Source organism: Trachypithecus francoisi, unplaced genomic scaffold, assembly GCF_009764315.1.
Source record: "Trachypithecus francoisi isolate TF-2019V2 unplaced genomic scaffold, Tfra_2.0 Lachesis_group14, whole genome shotgun sequence".
NCBI lineage: Eukaryota > Metazoa > Chordata > Mammalia > Primates > Cercopithecidae > Trachypithecus > Trachypithecus francoisi.
In genome coordinates this window covers 49259710-49280505 of record NW_022681459.1, presented here as the reverse complement: position 1 = coordinate 49280505, position 20796 = coordinate 49259710, and the positions used below count along the sequence as shown (strand labels likewise).

General features: G+C 55.2%; 2 protein-coding genes across 4 annotated transcripts in view; one reads left to right on the top strand and one right to left on the bottom strand.

The window, feature by feature from the left end:
* SEC14L2 (SEC14 like lipid binding 2) overlaps nt 1-1600 on the bottom strand; it is a 28484-nt gene extending 26884 nt beyond the window's left edge. For 2 of the 3 annotated variants that reach the window (XM_033233228.1, XM_033233227.1), the window contains exon 1: nt 1288-1600. In XM_033233228.1, coding sequence (XP_033089119.1) covers nt 1288-1341 — 54 coding nt within the window. In that variant the 5' untranslated portion in view covers nt 1342-1600. The remainder of the gene's footprint in view (nt 1-1287) is intronic. The other variant, XM_033233229.1, reaches the window with a different exon arrangement.
* Nucleotides 1601-12136: 10536 nt separating this feature from the next.
* On the top strand, nt 12137-20703 carry RNF215 (ring finger protein 215). The gene is given in 10 exon segments (XM_033233217.1): nt 12137-12393; nt 12396-12530; nt 12790-12933; nt 13409-13480; nt 13561-13646; nt 15060-15216; nt 19139-19258; nt 19335-19478; nt 19728-19830; nt 19919-20703. Coding segments are annotated over 10 exon segments (1131 nt in total). The 5' UTR covers nt 12137-12246; the 3' UTR covers nt 19942-20703.
* Nucleotides 20704-20796: the final 93 nt, after the last annotated feature.

The following is a 20796-nucleotide window of genomic DNA, read 5'->3' as shown; positions in this document are numbered from 1 at the left end:
GCCATTCACCTTTCCTGGCCACTGACCTACAGGGCAGTCCTAGAAGAGACTAACGAGGACTGGCCACCTCTGCCCCTTGCCTAAGTTGGCCAGGGACTCAGACCACCCCACCCCACAAAGCAGCTCCCAATGCTCCAGGGAAACTGCTCCTCCAAACTGCAGGCATGAAGCTACCCTCTCTAAGGACCCTAACCAGCCCCTGGTGTCCAGTGTAATCACCACCTAATCCCTTCTCTGTCTGACCTCTCCTGCGAGTCAGCAGTAAAATCTGAAGCCTCCCTGTCCAGACTTCCTGGGATGGGGGAGGCCCAGCCTGGGACAAAGCCTTAATGGAGCTGGTGCCTCCCCACTGCTGTCAGTGGCAGGAGACATCTGCCCCCCGCCCCACCTTTCCCAGCCATGGAAAATTCCCCAGTTGTGGAGCCTCCAAATCTTGGGGCCAGACCCAATCGGCTCTTGCCCAGAGAACAGCCGACCTGCTCACTCCCCAGGGGTGACAGAGAAGAGATTTAGTTGGTGAAGAGGAAGGTCCAGCCCTCAAACTGTTGCCCCCTCCTTGTCACAGGTGCCAAGGCAAAGCCAGGCTCATCTTCTTGCCTTCTGAGGAGCATAAATCTTAAGTCCTGAGCCAGGCAGGGGTCTGGGATGCAAGACGGGACCGCTGGTCTCAGTTCAAACTAACCCCAACCCAGTGCTTCATGGGGGGAGCCTGGAATTCACACATGGAGGTGTTCCCTTCAACATCATCTGGTCCAACCTCCTCATTCCATGGCATCAAGGAGCAAAGAGAAGGGCAGGGTTTTGCCCAAGGTCGCACAGCGGCTTGGTGCCCGGGGCATGAGCTATCCAAGTCTCCCAAGGAGCTATCCAGAGCCCTTTCCATCGTGCCACTGCCCCTGCAAAAAGAAAGCCTCCCGGAAATGGGAGAAAACTTGGGCCCCTGCCCCTGCCCCTGCCCTAGGGCCCGGCTGCCAATCCCAAGGATGAATGTTGCCTTTGTGCTTTCAGCGGCCTCCGGGGACTCACAAGCAACCACTTCTTCCCAGGTGGCACCGCCACGGCTGCTTGGAGCTTGGGCGGGGGGTGGCCAAACTTCCTGGGACCTTGAGGGTGGCAGAGGGAGGAAGGAGCCATCCGCGGGCGCGGGCCAGGCTGGGGCAGCCGCCTCTGCTCCCGCCGCCGCCCGCCACGGACCCTCGGCCCCCACCAGCCCCGTCCCTTCTCGCTGCCGCAGGAGGGCGAGGGCCACAGCCCGGGTCGGGAGCCCGGGCCAGGGCTAGGGCTCACCTTGGCCAATGCCTCCTTCTGCTTGGGGCTCAGATCCCCGACTCTGCCGCTCATCGTGGCTCAACCGCGGGGATGGGGTTTGGGGGCGGGAGGCGGCGGGTGCGGCAGCTGATGGAGCACAGACTCGTCCTCGCCGCCACCCGGAGTAAAGTCCCAGCCTTTTGCCCGGGCCGCGGAGCTGGCAGCCAAGCCCCGCCTCTTAAAGGATCCCGAGGGGCGGGGTAGGGAGCGCTGCACTGGGGCGCGGGAGGCTCTGACATGGGCCGCCTCCGCCCTCCTGAAGTCAGAAACCCAGGCAGGAGGCGAGCAAGTGCGCCCACCGGGACTGAAGCCAGTGGGCATCAGAAGGGCAGGGAGTCTCAGTTTTAGTTCCAAATTTACTCTTAGCTCATAGGGTGACCTTGGGCGAGACACCTGAGCTCTCTGGGCCTCTGAACAAGGAGGGATTGAAAGGTGCTATCTTTTTTTTTTTTTTTTTTTTTTTGAGACGGAGTCTCGCTCTGTCACCCAGGCTGGAGTGCAGTGGCCGGATCTCGGCTCACTGCAAGCTCCACCTCCCGGGTTTATGCCATTCTCCTGCCTCAGCCTCCCGAGTAGCTGGGACTACAGGCGCCCGCCACCTCGCCCGGCTAATTTTTTATTTTTTTATTTTTTAGTAGAGACGGGGTTTCACTGTGTTAGCCGGGATGGTCTCCATCTCCTGACCTCGTGATCCGCCCGCCTCGGCCTCCCAAAGTGCTGGGATTACAGGCTTGAGCCACCGCGCCCGGCCTGAAAGGTGCTATCTAATGAGCTCTTCTAACCAGGCTCCCATAGTGCAGGACTGCACAGCATCCTGCACACAGGGATTGTTCTGTTTTTGTTTTTGTTTTTTTGAAACGGAAACTCGCTCTGTCACCCAGGCTGGAGTGCAGTGGCACGACCTCCGTGCACTGCAACCTCCGCCTTCCGGTTTCAAGCTATTCTCCTGCCTCCGCCTCCCAAGTTGGGATTACAGGTGCACGCCACCATGCCAAGCTAAGTTTTGTATTTTTAGTAGAGATGGGGTTTCACCGTGTTGGCCAGGCTGGTCTCGAACTCTTGACCTCAAGTGATCCTCCCACCTCGGCCTCTCAAAGTGCTGGGATTACAAGTGTGAGCCACCGTGCCCGGCCTACAGGGATTATTAATAAATGTTTCCTGAATGAATGAATGAAAGAAACGCTCCAATAGAGCCACACAGATCCTGGTGCTGGCAGAACCCTGGGAGGGAGAGAGAAACAGATCATTCAGGGATCATGCAACTTACCTCATTTAACAGCTTGGGAAACTGAGGCCCAGACAAGGCATGGCTTATCCAAAGTTGTTAGTGGCATGACAGATGTGGAGTGCCCATTGCCTGGCACATGGAAAGTGCTTAGCTGTGCCCTCCCCTTATGGCCTGGAATTAATGCAGAGCTAGGCCCAGGAGTCTGTGGGCATCTCATCTCCCAGAGCCATGCCTCGGCTCCCTCAACACTCAAGTCTCTGGGAGAGAGAAAGCAGAATGTCCCCAGTCTGTCTCCTTACCCAGAGGCAAAGGCACCAGGCCTGTTAAAGACATTTAAGGACTTTGCTCTGCCCTTGGTGTGGCCCCCACCATAGAGGTCTGCTGCAGGGTGCAGAGTGAGGGTTGAGGCCCCCAATGCCCACCTCTGCAGAGAGTTTTCAGGCAGTTCTGCCCTAGTTAGTCTCACTGGCTTCTGGCTTGGGGCAGGACAGGGCTGCCTTCCTTACTGGATGGCTAAGATCTTTATATAAGACCCTTCCAGGGCCAGGCTGTTCTTTCCAGGGTAGAGCCTACTCAAAGGAAACTATTATAGAAGAACACCATCTTGGTCAGGAGCGGTGGCTCATGCCTATAATCCCAGTACTTTGGGAGGCCAAGGCAGGCAGATCACCTGAGGTCAGGAGTTCGAGACTAGCCTGGCCACCATGGTGAAACCCCATCTCTATTAAAAATACAACAATTAGCCAGGTGTGGTGGTGTGCATCTGTAGTCCCAGCTACTCAGGAGGCTGAGGTGGGAGAATTGCTTGAACCTGGGAGGCAGAGGATGCAGTGAGCCGAGATCATGCCATTGCACTCCAGTCTCGGGCGACAGAGCAAGACTCCCTCTAAAAAAGAAAAGAAAAGAAAAGAAACACAGCCTTAAATAGATAAAAGAAAAAAAAAAGAAAAAAGAAAAAACAAATAAAAAAGAAACACAGCCTTTTATATTGGTTCAGCAACTTCCAGTTCACAAGGTACCTCAGATCTAGCTTGTCACTTAAGCATGGGACAATTCTGTAAGGTAGGCAGGTCAGGTGACTTATTGAGGAGCCTGAGGGAGAGGTGGTCATAGGTGGACACGTGCAGAGTTGGGACTTAAACCCAAGTTTGTGGTTTCTAGGCCGAATGCTCCCAGGCCAAGGTGTGGACGGCCCTAGGAACTGCCTGCAGAAGTTACCCAGGAAAGTACACGATCACCTTCCCAACAGGATAGTACACTATCCCAACAGGATACAGCCCTCCCCACATCTGAAGTTACCCAAATAAAAGCCTCAGTAAAGAACCCTTCCCCAGGCCTGTGCCTCCCAGGTTCAACAGCTGCCTCTTTCTTCTTCCTCCACTGAGACTTAACCTACCTCCGGCCCACCGTAAAACAGCTAGTTAATGTGATCATATAAATCCTAAATAGGCCCAGGCTGGGTGGCTCACGCCTGTAATCCCAGCACTTTGGGAGGGCGAGGTGGGCAGATCACCTGAGGTCTGGAGTTCAAGACCAGTCTGGCCAACATGGTGAACCCCGTATCTACTAAACATACCAAAAAAAAAAAAAAAAAAACAATTAGCCGGGCATGGTGGTGCACACCTGTAGTCCCAGCTACTTGGGAGGCTGAGGCAGGAGAATCGCTTGAACCCAAGAACTGGAGGCTGCAGTGACCCAAGATTGCACCATTGCATTCCAGCCTAGGCGACAAAGCAAGACTCTGTCTCAAAAAAAAACAAAACAAAACCAACTAACCGGGCTTAGTGGCTCATGCCTGTTAATCCCAGAACTTTGGGAGGCCGAGGCGGGTGGATTACCTGAGTTCAGGAGCTTCAGACCAGCCTGGCCAACGTGGTGAAATGCCGTCTCTACTAAAAATACAAAAATTAACCGGGCCTGATGGCGGGCACCTGTAATCCCAGCTACTTGGGATGTTGAGGCAGGAGAATTGTTTGAACTCAGGAGGCAGAGGCTGCGGTGAGCCGAGATTGCGCCACTGAAGTCCAGTCTGGGCAACAAGAGTGAAACTCTGTCTCAAAAAACAAAACAAAACAAAAAACCTAAATAAATAATCTGGTGAAGTCCTTGGAGCTGGCTACCGAGAGAGAGTCCCTCCCTCCCATCCCCACTTTTTCTCTATCCCCTAATCCCTGCCCTACAGTTCTTCCTCCCTGCTAGGTATGTTGCACCCCTGCTCAAGAATCTTCAATGGCTCCCTGGTTCCTTCCTGAGTCGACTCAATCCCACTGATCTGCATCTGAGGCCTACCCCCACCCTATCCCAGCGTTCCCTGTGGCACCAAGGGCCACTTGCCCCCTCCACACACTTTATTTCAGTCTGAGAAGCTTCCCACTGTCCTTTAGACACACCTCTGCACTCCTGCTTCTGTGAGAGTTGCTGCTGTGTCCTGTATCCTCCTGCCAGGTCTTCCCCAGCCCTCAAGACTCTGATCAAATACTGTTTCCAGGAGCTTCTCCCTGAGCTACCCTCTGCCAACCAGATGTCCCCTTTCCTGGCCTTGGTGTGGACTATTTTGCATTGTAGTGGCAATTATCAGGGAACAGCGTGGCCCAACAGGAAGAACCAGGCCTCCCGGGTCAGGCAGGCTGGAGGGGACAGCCTTCTGTGATGGATGTATCTTGCTGGGGACTTTGGTTAGGGGAACACAGAGTGTGAACAACTGAAAGAAGGCCGGTGGCACGCAGAGATCTAGGAGAAGCGTTGGGGTGGCAGTCCTAGTGCTGACAGAGCCCTGTGCTTCAGATTCTTCTGGGGGGCAGCTCTGGGCACAGAAAGGAGCACTGGACTGGGAGTCCGGTGTGTGAACTGGAGACCATGTTCTTGCTTAATGTGCTGCCATGACTATTCCGCAAGGCGCACATTTGGGGGTCTCCTCAGGGCTGCTGGCCCATGCCTTCTAGACCTTGGTTGTTTCCTCATTAAAATGAGGGCACTGGCCTTGAGATCAGAGGCCTCCTGCATGCCCTGGCCTCAGAATCTGTGGTGCCAGGGGGAAGGGAGTGGCAAAGAGATTGGCTCTGCGATTTGAGGGTTGGAAAGAACAGTCTTTTAAACCCTTCAACAAATATTTGTGGAACACTCTACTTCCACGGGGCGAGGGCAGCATGAACTCTCTGGAAAGCCTTTGTGCCTGTGGGTAGCCATGCAGAAAAGCCCTGGCCCCAGCCTCCTCCCCTCCTCCCAGCCCAGCCCTGTGGGGCTTGCAGCCGCCTCAAGTCACCTGCCTCCTCTGGGTGTCTGTGATCTGGTGAGAGAACGAATCCCATCGCTGTGAAAATTGCAAGTGAAGTAATGGCTGGGGAAGTGGTGGGCGCACACAGGTGAGGGATTATTATTACTACTGTGTTGCTTCTGAAGGCACATCAGAGAGTGAGAAACTAAGCCTGTCTGGCTCCTCCCCTGAGCCCCACTTCCTCCTCACTTCCTCAGTCCAGCCTGGCTTTGCAAAGAAACAAAATCTTCTCCCCACCCTACTTCCCACACTTGAACCCCTGATTAAGTCCCTTACCTTCCTGGGTATCACTGTCTAATCCCTAAGCCCTTTCTCATCAGTCTCCAGTTGTCTCCAAGAGCCAAATCCCTTTAGAGTGATGTGGCCCAGAGATAGCTGTGAGCACAGAGGCTGGGGGCAGGGAGCTGGGACCTCAGGACTCCCCCAGAGGGGAGGGGAGGGCTGGAGGGGTGCTGGGGGCCCCTGCTATGGCTTTGGCGCTAGCTGGCAGGGGCCTGGAGACTTCCTTTGGGAAGGATGGGTTCCCATTTCCACCCCAAACAGAGCTAAAATAGACTCCAGATTCCACAGGCAAGCTTGTTCCCGCGCCAGTGACCTCTCAGAGCAGAATGGCATAGGGGTGGGCCCACCAACTCTGGAACCAGACTACCTGGATTTGGGTCCTGGTTCTATAACTTAGCAAAGTTACTTGACCTCTGCCTCAATTTCCCATCTGTAAAGTGGCAGTGATCATCTTACTACCTCATATGATTGGAATGAGATTAAATGAGCTAATTCATGAAAAGAATGTTGAAGAGTACCTGGAACACAGTGAAGCTATTGGGTTTTTTTTATTTTTTATTTTTTGTGGGTTTTTTTTAAGAGATGGGGGTCTCACTATGTTGCCCAGGCTGGTCTTGAACTCTTGGCCTCAAGTGATCCTCCCACCTTGACCTCCCAAAGTGCTGGGATTACAGGTGTGACCCACTGTACCCAGCTGGTATCAGCTGTTTTGACTTGCACTCTCTGTTCCTTCTCTTGGATATTCTTGCCATTCAGGTGCCACCCCACACACCAGCTCTTAGAGGGGTCTCCCTTCCCTGTAATGAGGCTGAAGTGGCCTCTGGCCACCAGCCCCTCTCTGATGCTATTTCATCTCGTTCCTGTGGCACCTACCGTGGCCTGAAATGATCTCGCTTGTGTATGTGATTATAGTTTTCTATCTGTTCTCAAGGGCAGAAACCATTGCTGGTTACGGTCACTGCTCCATGCCTAGTGCCTAGCACCGAGAAGACCTTTGATATCCATTTGTGGGCATGACACTCACCCTGTCCCTGAGAGCTGGGCCCAAGGAAGGAGCAGGACCCCCTCCACTTTGTAGTCCATGTCACAATTACTCTGCGGCTACTTTGCATCTGCCCTGTGTGATCTTGAGTGAGTCGTCGACCCTCTGAGCATCTGGGTGAGTGGAGGGAGGTGGCAGATGGAACTAAGCAATCAAGGGACACTTTAAGATCTTTGAAGACAACTTATTTTATGTGCTGGAGCTCATGTCCATAAGGTAAAGGGATCTTAGGGACCTCCATGTTCTAAAAATACCACCACCTCAGGCCTGGCCGTCCCTGTTGCCACTGGGCTGAAGCCCCCACTGATGGTGACACATTCCGGTGAGTTAGGCATTGTCTTCTTCAAGGCCCTTTTTGTACAAAATGAAGCCACTGGGCCCCATGTGGCCACATTCCCCAGGGACCAGCCTGCCACCTGGTGGCAGCTTGATTACCTTGGCCTCTTCCTCATTGGTGGGGCCCAGGTTCATGCTCACTGGAACAGACACATATTCTAGATGTGGATTTGCCTTCCCTGCCCTTCATCCTTCTGCCAGCATCACCATCTGTGTACTCATGGAATGTCTCATCCATTTGTATGGCATTTGCACAGCCTGGTGTATGACCAAATAACTCATTTCACAGCAAAGGAAGAGAAGCAGAGGGCTCAGGTTCACAGAATTCACTGGCCTTATCATACACCCCTTCCTGGTACCAATTTTAAAACATTTCATCCTCATCGCCACCCGCTTCCACCGCTGAGCTAACATAATTCATGCCTCACACTTTGATTAATACCTTTATTTCTTCCTAGGTCCCCAGCAACTTTACAGAGCACGAAGAGACAGAGGAATTGGGGCCTTCTCCATGCAGGTCTCTGCCCAGCCCAGGGCCAGGAAACCTCGTATCCCAAGAAACAAGCTACTTGGAATCACAGCATGTCTGATGAAAGGCCCTCCCAAGTCATTTAGTTCAGGCTCCCATTTTATAACTGAGGACGAAGGCCAAGAAAATGGAAGTGGCTCGCCAGGTGCGGTGGCTCACGCCTGTAATCCCAGCACTTTTGGGAGGCCGAGGCGGGCGGATCACGAGGTCAGGAGATTGAGACCATCCCATCCCGGCTCACACAGTGAAACCCTGTCTCTACTAAAAATACAAAAAACTAGCCAGGCGTGATGGCGGGCGCCTGTAGTCCCAGCTACTCAGGAGGCTGAGGCAGGAGAATGGTGTGAACCCGGGAGGTAGGGCTTGCAGTGAGCCGAGATCACACCACTGCACTCCAGCCTGGGTGACAGAGCGAGACTCCGTCTCAAAAAAAAAAAAAAGAAAATGGAAGTGGCTTGCCCAGAGGCCCATAGCGAGAGAGTGACAGCCCTGTCCTCTCTAGCTCCCCACCCTCTCTTGGGAGCTTGGATCTGCAGGTTGGGCTACTCCAGAGAGAGCCCACAGGGCTGAGCATCCTGTCGTCCGTCCTTGGGAGCAGGGTGGCCTGCTTGTCTCTTAGCTGGCATCCCTTCCCTTCCTTCTGGGGTCCTCCAGTCCCCTCCTCCTCAGACACTCCACTCCTAGGCAAGGCCTCAAGGTCACTCATCTCCTTGCAGTCAATCTCCCATCCTTGGCTGCCTCACTTCCTGGGTTTACACTGCACCCTGCCCCCCGCAAGCACTGGCTCCAATCTTCACTGTTTCTTTACCCACCCCCTAACCCTCCTCACCCCAAAAGCAGCAGAAGGCCCCTGGCTGGGCTGAGCTACACCCACCCACATTGGGATGACATCCTCCAGCTCTTGTCCCTTCTGGGATAACCAGGGGTTACCCCATGGAAGAACACACCACAGGGAACTGGTTACCCACCAAGTTTGCAAGGGGGCTCCGGCTCCCACTGATGGAAAGCTAGGATGTGGATATTAGTGGGGAAGCAGAATTGTGTTCTAGGTGGAGGACAAGCGTGAACAAGGACCTGCATCTGGTTGGAGTGTGTATGCTGAGGGGTGACTAGGTCCATGGGGTGAGAGGAAAGTGGGGATGGGGCAGGCAGAACATGGAGCCAAAGACCTGGCTGATTACAGGGTGCATCCTTACAACCCTGTTGTTGGGGCTAACAGATGGGCTGGAACAGTCACAGAATTGGAGAAGCAAGTCTCTCCACAGGCACCACAGGGGTTCCACAGTGCGTTTTGTAGCTTATGAAGAGTGATTTCATACATATGAAAGAACATTAGTAGCTGGGTGTGGTGGCTCACGCCTGTAATCCCAGCACTTTGGGAGGCCGAGGCGGGTGGATCACGAGGTCAAGAGATTGAGACCATGCTGGTCAACATGATGAAACCCTGTCTCTATTAAAAATATAAAAATTAGCTAGGTGTGGTGGTGGGCAACTGTAGTCCCAGCTACTTGGGAGGCTGAGGCAGGAGAATCACTTGAACCTGGGAGGCGGAGGTTGTATTGAGCCGAGATCATGCCATTGCACTCTAGCCTGGGCAACAGAGCGAGACGCCATCTCAAAAAACAAAAAACAAAAAAAGTTAGTAACGTATCCAAGTAGTGATCCCTTATCCTTGGGCGATACGTTCCAAGATCCTCATGGATGCCCGAAACCTCAGGTAGTGCTGAACACATACTGTGTTTCTTCAGTCTGATAACTCTGAGGCCTATAAGTGACTAACAGGTGGTAACATTTACAGCGTGGGGAAGATTCACATTCAGAGTGGGATGGAGAGGAAGGGCAAGAGATTTCATCACGCCATTCAGAACGGCAGGCAATTTAAAACTTATGAATTGTTTATTTCTGGAATTTTCCATTTAATATTTTTTTGGACCTTGGTTGGCTGAAGGCAACTAAAACCTCAGGTAAGAGGAGACTACTATAGACCAATGGAACAGAACAGAGAATCTAGCTACACGCAGTGGCTAATGCCTATAATCCCAGCACTTTGGGAGGCTGAGGCAGGCAGATCCCTTGAGTCCAGGAGTTCGAGACCAGCCTGGGCAACATGGTGAAACCCTGTCTCTACAAAAAAAAAAAAAAGAATTAGCTGGGTATGGTGGCACACCCCTGTGGTCTCAGCTACTTTGGTGGCTGAGGAGGGAGAATCCCTTGACCCTGGGAGGTGGAGGTTGCAATGAGCTGAGATGGCACCACTGCACTCTAGCCTGGATGACAGAGAGAGACCCTATATCAAAAATAAACAAATACATAAATAATTTTTCGATGCTTAAACTTTTACTTTTCTTATTTATGTCTTTAATCTATATGGAATTAATATTTTGTATATGATGTGTATGTAATAGGGGTCTAATTTCATTTCTTTTCCTAATGGCTAATTGAATTTCTTAGCACAATTTACCAAACAGTCCATGATCCTTCTGTCTCCACAAACACAGTGCTTCCTCTGACGTACACCATCTTTAGATGTGTGGGTCAGTTTCTGGCCTATTTCATGTTCCAGTTGTCTGTCTTTAGGCTGATATCGGGGACTGTCTTGTATTCCCATCTTACACTTCTTCAGGAGCAACTTGGTCATCCCATATCAGTGTTCATACAGGTGTTCACTGTAAAATTATTTCAATTTTTCTGGAGAAAAAAGAGGTTGTGACTCATCTGACCCTTGCCCTTATAACACCATACAATTTTTTTTTTTTTTTTTGAGACAGAGTCTTGCTCTGTCGCCCGGGCTGGAATGCAGTGGCATGATCTCAGCTCACTGCAAGCTCCATCTCCTGGGTTCACGCCTCAGCCTCCTGAGTAGCTGGGACTACAGGTGCCCCCACCATACCCGGCTAATTTTTTGTATTTTTAGTAGAGACGGGGTTTCGCCTTGTTAGTCAGGATGGTCTCAATCTCCTGACCTCGTGATCCACCCACCTTGGCCTCCCAAAGTGCTGGGATTACAGGTGTGAGCCACTGCGCCTGGCCCACCATACAATTTTTAAAGGCTCAGGTTTCAGACTGAGCCAGCTCCCAGCAGCCCCAACCCTTGGAGAAACGGACAGTAGTGGGACAGTAGTTAGGAGTTAGGACAGTAGTGGGACAGTAGTTAGTAGTTAGGACAGTAGTGGGACTTCCACATTCCAGTAGACATTTGAGTTATTTGCTGGGGGCGAGGCAGGGTTGATTTTACACGGTCCTTATGTATGTATGTATGTATGTATGTATGTATGTTGAGACGGAGTTTCACTCTTGTTGCCCAGGCTGGAGTTCAATGGCCGGCAACTCCGCCTCCTGGGTTCAAGCGATTCTCTTGCTTCAGCCTTATGAATAGCTGGGATTAGAGGCATGCACCACCACAACCGGCTAATTTTGTATTTTTAGTAGAGATGGGGGTTTCTCCATGTTGGTCAGGCTGGTCTCAAACTCCCGACCTCAGGTGATCTGCCTACCTCGGCCTCCCAAAGTGTTGGGATTACAGGCGTTAGCCACCACGCCCGGCCTATGGTGCCCATTTCACAGATGAGGGAAGTGACCCAGCCTCTCGGTCCCACTGAGGCACTGGGTCCCTGCCTGCTTCATCTTGCCTTGCCCCCCAGCCCCTTTCCCCTGCCCCTCCATCTCTCCCGTCGGCTTCCCTTGCCAGTCTCTGGTTCTCTGCCTCCTGTTGTTTAGTGGGGTCGAGACAGGGAGGACCGGGGAAGAGAGGGACGTGACTTGGCCCTGGCCACCCCGTGGGTCAGTGGGGCTGCCGCAGAGTAAGGGCCTGCCACCAGGTCCCTTGGACATCCCTTGCTCCTGCCCTTCTCGGGCTCTGATCGTGTCTCTGCTCCCCCAGGTCGCCCTTTTCAACTATTTTCCTGTCTGCCCCGCCGACGCATCCGCTGCCGGAGCACCCCCCTGGCTGCGAGAACCTCCTCTCTCTGACTTCCCGCCTTCCTGCTGCGACCCCGGTTCCGCCCCTCTCCAGCACCCTCGGCCGCCAGCGCCTAAGCTCTCTGCGGCCACCAGGGGGCGCCCGCGGCCAAGTCTGGGCGCGGGAGACGCCCAGCGCCCACCCCGTTCCTCCTGGTGCCCCTCCCCGTCCGGCCGCGGCCCCGCCCCTCCCGGCGCCCCGCCCCTTCCGGCAGCGGCCTCTCTACCTCTAATCCCCCCGTGCCCGGGACCCCCGGCCCCACTGTTGCGCCCGCTCGTCGGGTCCGGCCATGGGCCCCGCCGCTCGCCCCGCGCTGAGATCGCCGCCGCCTCCGCCGTCCCCGTCGCCGCTGCTGCTGCTGCTGCCCCTGCTGCCGCTGTGGCTGGGCCTGGCGGGGCCCGGAGCCGCGGCGGACGGCAGCGAGCCGGCGGCCGGGGCGGGGCGGGGCGGGGCGGAGCCCGCGCCGTGCGGGTGGACGTGAGACTGCCGCGCCAGGACGCTCTGGTCCTGGAGGGCGTCAGGATCGCCTCCGAAGCCGACCCGGCGCCCCTGCTGGGCGGTCGCCTGCTGCTGGTGAGCGCTGCTGAGTCATCTGGCCGCTTCACTAAACCCCTCTCCCAACCCTCCCTAGAGACCCCGCACCCAGAAGCGATGTTCATCCTCCACTAAGCCCTGACAGTCCAGCGCCCCTCCCCAGGCTCCCAGCATTCAGGCTTCCCAAACCTGAGAGCCAGATGCTCTCTGAACTCTGGCCTTGCATCCACTGTGATGACCCCGGCTCCCTCCTCCCCAACACCCTGCCTCCCTCTGCTCATGGCCCCTTGCCACATAGATGGACATCGTCGATGCCGAGCAGGAGGCGCCGGTGGAAGGCTGGATTGCAGTGGCATACGTGGGCAAGGAGCAGGCGGCCCAGTTCCACCAGGAGAATAAGGGCAGTGGCCCGCAGGCCTATCCCAAGGCCCAGGTCCAGCAGGTGCAGGAGATGTCTAGGGGGGAGGGGCTGGAGGAAGGGATTCCAAGGCATCTGCTAGAGCCAGGCCCTCCTTAGATGGGCCCTTAAGAGCTTGCAGAGAAGCCCTAGGCCTGGGTGGGTCAGAGCACCCCAGTGTGAAGAATGGAGTCAGTACGGCTTCGAAGCAGGGAGGTGAGAAGAGGCCAGTGAGAGGTTGGGAAGCTTGACCAGGCTCTGAGAGTATGGGATGGGGGAGCTGCTGCTAGCAGCCACTGTGGGGACTGCCCTGCTAGGACCGGGGAAGGCACAGCGCATCTGGAAGGGAAGCAGCAGGAAGGAAGCAGTTTCCACCTTTGACTTCAAGGAGCTTACGGCAAGTCTGTCCAGAGTTTTGTTCACTGCAGGGCCAGGAACTAAGAGCAGCTGGGGCTGCAGGTGGTGAGACAGGTGTGCAGGCAGGGTATATGTTAGCTTCTTGCCTTCTATCCCTCTGCAGATGCGGCGGGCCCTCTTCCTGGGAGCCTCTGCCCTGCTTCTCCTCATCCTGAACCACAACGTGGTCCGAGAGGTAAATCAGACCAGGCCGTGAGGGTAAGCAAGCTGGGGAAAGGGAGACCCAGGTCTGCTGACTTCCTTGTCTCCCTGCAGCTGGACATATCCCAGCTTCTGCTTAGGCCAGTGATCGTCCTCCATTATTCCTCCAATGTCACCAAGCTGTTGGATGCACTGCTGCAGTGAGTTGGCATTTAGACTTCAAAGGACTGACCCTCGGTACAGAGAGCCCCTGGCTCTCCCATGGGCTGAGGGGGCTTGGGACCAGGGTCTTACCTGTTAGCCTTTTTTTTTGAGATGGAGTATCACTCTTGTTGCCCAGGCTGGAGTGCAATGGTGCAATCTCGGCTCACTGGAACCTCTGCTTTCCAGGTTCAAGTGATTCTCCTGCCTTAGCCTCCCAAGTAGCTAGGATCACAGTCATGTGTCACCACACCCAACTCATTTTTTGTATTTTTAGTAGGGACAGGGTTTCACCATGTTGACCAGGCTGGTCTTAGACACCTGACCTCAGGTCCACCTACCTCGGCCTCCCAAAGTGCTGGGATTACAGGCGTGAGCAGCTACTGCTGCTGCTGCTGCCCCTGCTGCTGCTGTGACTGGGCCTGGTAGGGCCCGGCCTAACTGTTAGCTCTTTTTTTTTTTTTTTTTTTTTTTTTTTTTTTTAGATGAAGTCTCGCTCTGTTGCCCAGGCTGGAGTGCAGTGGCGCAATCTTGGCTCACTGCAAGCTCTGCCTCCTGGGTTCACGCCATTCTCCTGCCTCAGCCTTCCAAGTAGCTGGGACTACAGGTGCCCACCATGACGCCTGGCTAATTTGTTTATATTTTTAGTAGAGACAGGGTTTCACCGTGTTAGCCAGGATGGTCTCGATCTGCTGACCTCCTGATCTGCCTGTCTCGGCCTCCCAAAGTGCTGGGATTACAGGCGTGAGCCACCGCGCCTGGCCAACTGTTAGCTTTAAGACTGTCCTTTTGGCTGGGAATGGTGTCTTATGCCTGTAATCCCAGCACTTTGGTAAGCCGAGGAAGGAGTATTACTTGAGTCCAGGAGTTTGAGACCAGCCGGGGCAACATGGCAAGACTCAGTCTCTACAGAAAAAATACAAAATTTAGCTGAGTGTGGTGGCACATGCCTGTAGTCCTAGCTAATCAGGAGGCTGAAGTGGGAGGATCACTTGAGCCCTGGGGGTAGAGGCTGCAGTGAAATGTGACTGTGCCACTGCACTCCAGCCTGGCTGACAAAGGGAGACCCTGTCTCAAAAACAAAAAGACAAACAAAAAAGACTGCCCTTTCCCAGGCTGAAAACTGGGTGAGGGGATGGGAAGGAGGTGCCAGAGCCTGGAGCTTGGAGCAAGGAGGTGGCTCTGTGGGCAGAGGGGACTGGCCCCAGCAAGGAGGAAGGTGGACTCCCTGGGCTTGCAGGCTTCCCTGGCCTGGCTGGTGTGAAAACTGGAAAAACCAATAGAGGGAAAAGGCCTGGGGTAAAGTGGAAGGCCAACAGGGGCGATAGTCGTAGGTACCCTTTTCCTGCAGAACTGGGATTGGGTGGGTCTGGGCCTCTCTTTCCAAGAGTCCTTCCATCTGGCCCTCCCAGGAGGACCCAGGCCACGGCTGAGATCACCAGCGGAGAGTCACTGTCTGCCAATATTGAGTGGAAGCTGACCTTATGGACCACCTGTGGCCTCTCCAAGGATGGCTATGGAGGATGGCAGGACTTGGTCTGCCTGGGAGGCAGTCGTGCCCAGGAGCAGGTGGGTGCTAGCAGATTACACGGGGCCTAGGGAAAGGAGGCTCATGGGGCCACACACATGGCCTTGTCTTGCAAATCCTGTGGCTTCTCCCCACCTTGGTGGCAAGGACGGCCTCTCCCACCCCACAGGAGTGCTGTGAGTGTTCAGAGACATGGTGCAGGTGGGTGCTCAGTGGGGTGCCTGGGCCAGGTCACGTGCAGTCAGTGTTAGCTGCTGTCCTCACGTTCTGCAGGCATTGGGAAGCCTTATTTTACTGTCTGTAGAATGAAATTCAGACCCCTTCGCGTGGCTTTCACAGCTCTCTGCATCACTCACTCACTCTGTTTTTCTAGTCCTTTTTGCTATGCTCTGGCCACCCTGTACCAATGACTACACATGCCCTGGCCTTCTGCCTCTGGGCCTTGTCTACGCCTGGCTGTAGACGTGGACACCTTTTCTCTCTGTGTCCGCACGTCCTAGTCTAGCTAGAACCTTCACAACTCATCCTGCCACCATTCTTTGGAAAGCCTCCCTCACAGCCCAGCTTGAAGTCCCCTCTCTCCCTCTTGTATCACAGCAAGGCATGGTCAGGCTGTTCCTGGGCTTCTTGGGACAGCCCATCCCGCATGTGATGGGGGTGCGTCACTTTGTCTCCTGACAGCCAGGACTGTGTTTTATCGTCTCTGGATTTCCAGCGCTTGGCATCGGGGCATTCAAGGGTATTCTGTCCACAAGCATTTCTTGAGTCCCTGGACTGCTGGGCAGTCACCTCCCGGTCTCCTAGTGTACAGCCTCCAACAGGTGTTGACCACCGTGGGCTGTGCAGGGCAACTTCCAGTGGGGCAATCTTGGGATCAAATCCTGGTTCGGAAACATGAGCTGACTGATCTCAGGCTGGGAGTTTCTCCTCTCTGGCCTCGTGTTCTTCATTTGTGAACAGGGATGGTATTCTGTGTATCCCTGTCACGGGTAGCCCACACAGGCCTCTGGACAGGTCAGGCATTGGTGAGAGGCCTGGGGTGGAGCTGTGCGCAGTCTGCAGGTCAGTCTGGCTACTCCAGAGGGCAGAGCTGAGCAGCCTTGGCCAGGCTGCAGGCCGAGGTCAAGGTGGTCCCAGCCCAATTATTGGGTGGCCATGGCCACTGAGATGTCTGACGGGTGGCTGGAGTAGGCATCTCAGTGGCTGGCCTGATGGGCATTGGGCTCTCAGTCCTGACCCCAGGGCCCAGTCACCATCCCTCCAGCCTCTCGGAGTCCAGAGCAGCAACACCCATGTATCAGGAAGGTCTGATGAACAGCAGTGACATGATCTTGGCTCACTGCAGCCTCGACCTCCTGGGCTCAAGTGACCCTCCCACCTCAGCCCCCTAAGTAGCTGGAACTACAGGCACATGCCACCATGTCTAGCTAATTTTTGTATTTTTTGTAGAGATGGGGTTTCGCTGTGTCGCCCAGGCTGGTCTCAAACTCCTGAGCTTAGGCAATCTGCCCACCTTGGCCTCCCAAAGTACTGAGATTACAGGCGTGAGCCACCATCCCTGGCTAATGAACTGTTCTTAATGCTCTTCCTGCCCTCCATCGTCACCTGGGGCTCTACAAGGTACATTCCCCAAGATGCACTGAACCTGGGGCACATAGGGCTCCCTAGGATGCAGCGAGCCTGGGGAGGCTGGGTCTCTGGCCTGCAGCGGAGCTTCAGGCTGGCCATACCTTCAGCCCAGCCAGCTGGCTGCTCTGAGCCATAGAGTTTTAGAGCAGGCTCTGCCCTGGAGAACTTACGCCATAATGGCCACTCAGTCCTGGCATGGGGCTCAGGAGTGTCACTTTGTCTCCTGACAGCCAGGGCTGTATTTTATTGTCCCTGGATTTCCAACACTTGGCATCAAGGGCATTCAAGGGTATTCTGTCTACAAGCCTTTTTTTTTTTTTTTTTGAGACAGCATTTCACTCTTGCTGCCCAGGCTGGAGTGCAATGGTGTGATCTTGGCTCACTGCAACCTCCGCCTCCCGGGTTCAAGCGACTCTCCTACCTCAGCCTCCCAAGTAGCTGGGACTACAGGCCTGTGCCACCACACACCAGCTAATTTTTTGTCTTTCTAGTAGAGACGGGGTTTCTCCATGTTGGTCAGGCTGGTCTTGAACTCTCGACCTCAGGTGATCTGCCCGCTTTGGCCTCCCACAGTGCTGGGATTACAGGCCTGTGAGCCACCGCGGCCGGCCCACAAGCATTTCTTGAGTTACTTCTCTGTCACGCAATGATGCCCCAGTCTCCTGGTATACAGCCCCCAGCAGGTGTTGGCCAACTGGGCTGCTCCAGTCCTGGGCTCATGGGGGCCTAGTCTAGAGAGGAGATAGGCCAGAGACATGCTGTCACTGCTGGGGTGAGCACAGAGCTGGTGGGACCCTCTAGGGCATGGTAAAGGCACTCAGCGTGGGGCTTGGGGCCAGCTTCCTAGAACAGGTGGCACTGCCCAGCTGCAGCTGGAGGAGAGAAGACGGCAGGATGGAGAGGGGAGTTGGGGCTCACCGACACTTCCCAGTGAGGGCCCCCAGAGCACCTCCACTCTGAGCAGAGCAATGGCTTGTGGCACTAGCAGCACCCAGGCTTGTCTAGAGCTGTGACCTCTTCACATCAGGTCATTTCTCAGCCCCTCTTCCCCACTGATAGTAGATGAACTTCAGCATCGGTCAGGGAAGAACACGATGGCAGAGCAGCACTCAGCTGCAGAGAGCTTTGAAGTGAATGTGTGTATTAGTCCTAAGATATCCACAGACCCTGTGCAGAGGCGCACCTGAGGGAGCGTGCTGTGTTTTGCTTACTCCGCTGCACCATCTCCTGAGCCAGCTGTTGAGTAGTCAGAGCCCAGCAGCCACACCACATCTGGGGCGAGTTGAGTCAAGATCCTTGTGGTTCCTTCAGTCACTCTGAGGCTGCCCAGAGGCCTGGGGCCCCCAGGCTTTTAAGTGTTCTCTCAGTCATGTTTCCTTTCCAGATTCACTCATGCCACAAAGATGATGGGAGGTACTGGGTTAGAGTGGTGGCCACATCAGCTATGGTTACGTTCCACGGATGGGAGCACACAGAGCCCCAAGGGCAGTTGCAAGAGAACGCTGGGTAGAGCAGGTGTGAGGAGGGCGGGGCAGCAGGAGGTCGGGGGGGGGGCGCATTCACCTGGCCATAAGAGGTCAGGAAGCTTCTAGAGCAAGATGCGGTGGAGGCAGTAGCTGAGAAAAGGGATAAGGTGGAAGAGGGTTCCCAAGACAGGGAACAGTATGGAGAGGCACAGACACGGGAGGAAGCCAGGAGCACAGGACACTGAGAGGAGGCAAGTGGCACTACAGGGAAGGAGCTCAGGCAGGGGAGTTGCGGGGCCTGGTGTGCAGGGGAGAACCCTCTGGCTGTGGGTGGGAAATGGGTGGCAAGAAGCGCATGAGAGACCACCCCCCAACCCAGGAGAACAAAGCAACAGGCCTTGGGGGCTGGCTCCCTCCCGTCCTGGGGGGTGTGAACATTCAGGCTGGATGGGTGAGTGGGTGATGGCAGGGCCTGAGAAAGCCGACCAGAAGGAAGTGCAGGAGAGTGAGCAGGTCCCAGGGTGGGTGCTGGGTTGCTGGGTGCTGGTTTGGGGAGTCTCTGAGGCTACCAGATAGAAGCTTCTGTGTGTGCAAAACATCAGGTTTGTTGCCCAGAGAGCCCTGGGCTGGGAATGGATGTGGCTCTTCTTGAAGCTGGATGGGAAAACGTGTAGGGCAGAGTGAGTGATCCTGAGAAGCACACAGTGGGAGGGACGGAGCCTTCGGAAGAGGAAGCTGGGGACTGCAGGGACACAGAGGCCATCAGCACACCTCACCTGCCTGCTCCCTGGCGTTCCTGGGGGTAGATGTTCCTAAGGGAGGCATGTGGGGGCAACCCCGTGTCCCTGATGACTGCTTCCCTCCCCAGAAGCCCCTGCAACAGCTGTGGAATGCCATCCTACTGGTGGCCATGCTCCTGTGCACAGGCCTCGTGGTCCAGGCCCAGCGGCAGGCGTCGCGGCAGAGCCAGCGGGAGCTCGGAGGCCAGGTGAGAGCCAGCCCCAGGGAGCCCCAGAGCCCTCAGCCCTTGGGCCTGCAAGACTGTGCCTGTCCTCTCCCCACAGGTGGACCTGTTTAAGCGCCGCGTGGTGCGGAGACTGGCATCCCTCAAGACACGGCGCTGCCGGCTGAGCAGGGCGGCACAGGGCCTCCCGGAGCCGGGTGTTGAGACCTGTGCTGTGTGCCTGGACTACTTCTGCAACAAGCAGGCTAGTGCCCCGGGTAGAGACTAGCCATCAGCTCACCTGTGATGCCTCCCACCTTACTCCCAGGACCTTGGAACCACCCCCACTAGGCCTTTCTCCTTCAGCCCCCAGGGGCTACAGAGCAGAATTTCAGTGGGGTGGGGGAGGCGGTGAGGTTTCAGTTCCCCAGCTGAGGCGAGGGGCATGGGACCAGACACCCCCACATGGAGTCCTGCTTTGGTGGCCTGAGATCTTCCTCTCCTGCCCCTGTAGTGGCTCCGGGTGCTGCCCTGTAAGCACGAGTTTCACCGAGACTGTGTGGACCCCTGGCTGATGCTCCAGCAGACCTGCCCACTGTGCAAATTCAACGTCCTGGGTGAGCACCAGAGGCAGGGGCCCTTGGCCTACTCTGCCTGCTCCTCACCTGATGCCTCCCTCCCTGTTCTTCTTCCTCTCCCTTGCAGGGAACCGCTACTCTGATGATTAGCTGCCCAGCTGGACTCTGCACGTGGGGATGAACCCTTCTTGCCTGCTCCCCGGTCCTCAGCCTGGGCTCCCAGAACAGGACAGGATGGGACAGCAGGATAGACAGGACAGCAAGTCCAGTGGGTGGGAGGAAGGATGAGGGACCCACTGTGTCCATACTGGGAAGGGGGACTCCACAGCTACAGGCTGAGGATCTAGGGCTGGGACCTGTCAGTCAAGGAAGAGGTCACTTTGGGACCTTCTCTGCAATCCTGTGACGTGAGTCTGCCCTCCTCACAGGCAGCTCCCAGGTCAACAGGGAAGAATATGGGGCCAGTGTAGCTGTTCCCAGGGTTCTGGGAGCTCCCTGTGGCCTGTCTGGGAATCCCTGGAGGCTGAGACTACAGTGGCCAGGTTTTGTGCTTATTTATTGGGGGGTGGGTTGAGGGAGGAGCTCTCTGGCCTTGGGATACCCTGGCCTGACTGTCTTTCAGGATACGTCTTGGTCAAGGCTGTCTGCCTGTTGCCCTTGGTCCTTGGGAGCCATGGGTCCCACTGCCTGTCCAGCCTGGCTCCCTTCCTGGGCCCGGCTAGGACCAGAGGCCTTAGAAACCGTCCTGTTCTGGACTCCTTGGCTGCGGCTTTGTGTTGCCGACCGGGATACTTGAAGCCACAGGATCAATGTAGTGCCTCATCCAGGGGCATCCATTTTTTTTTTTTTTTAAGAGTTGGGGTAGGGAAGGTTTAATAGTAAAATAAACGTGGCTATATTTTAACATAAATGTAAAATGTGTATGGGTGTTTTAAGATTTTAAAAAGTTATCTTAGGTTCTACTGCCTGTGGTAGAGGGAATTCTGAGATGGCCCCCAAGATGTC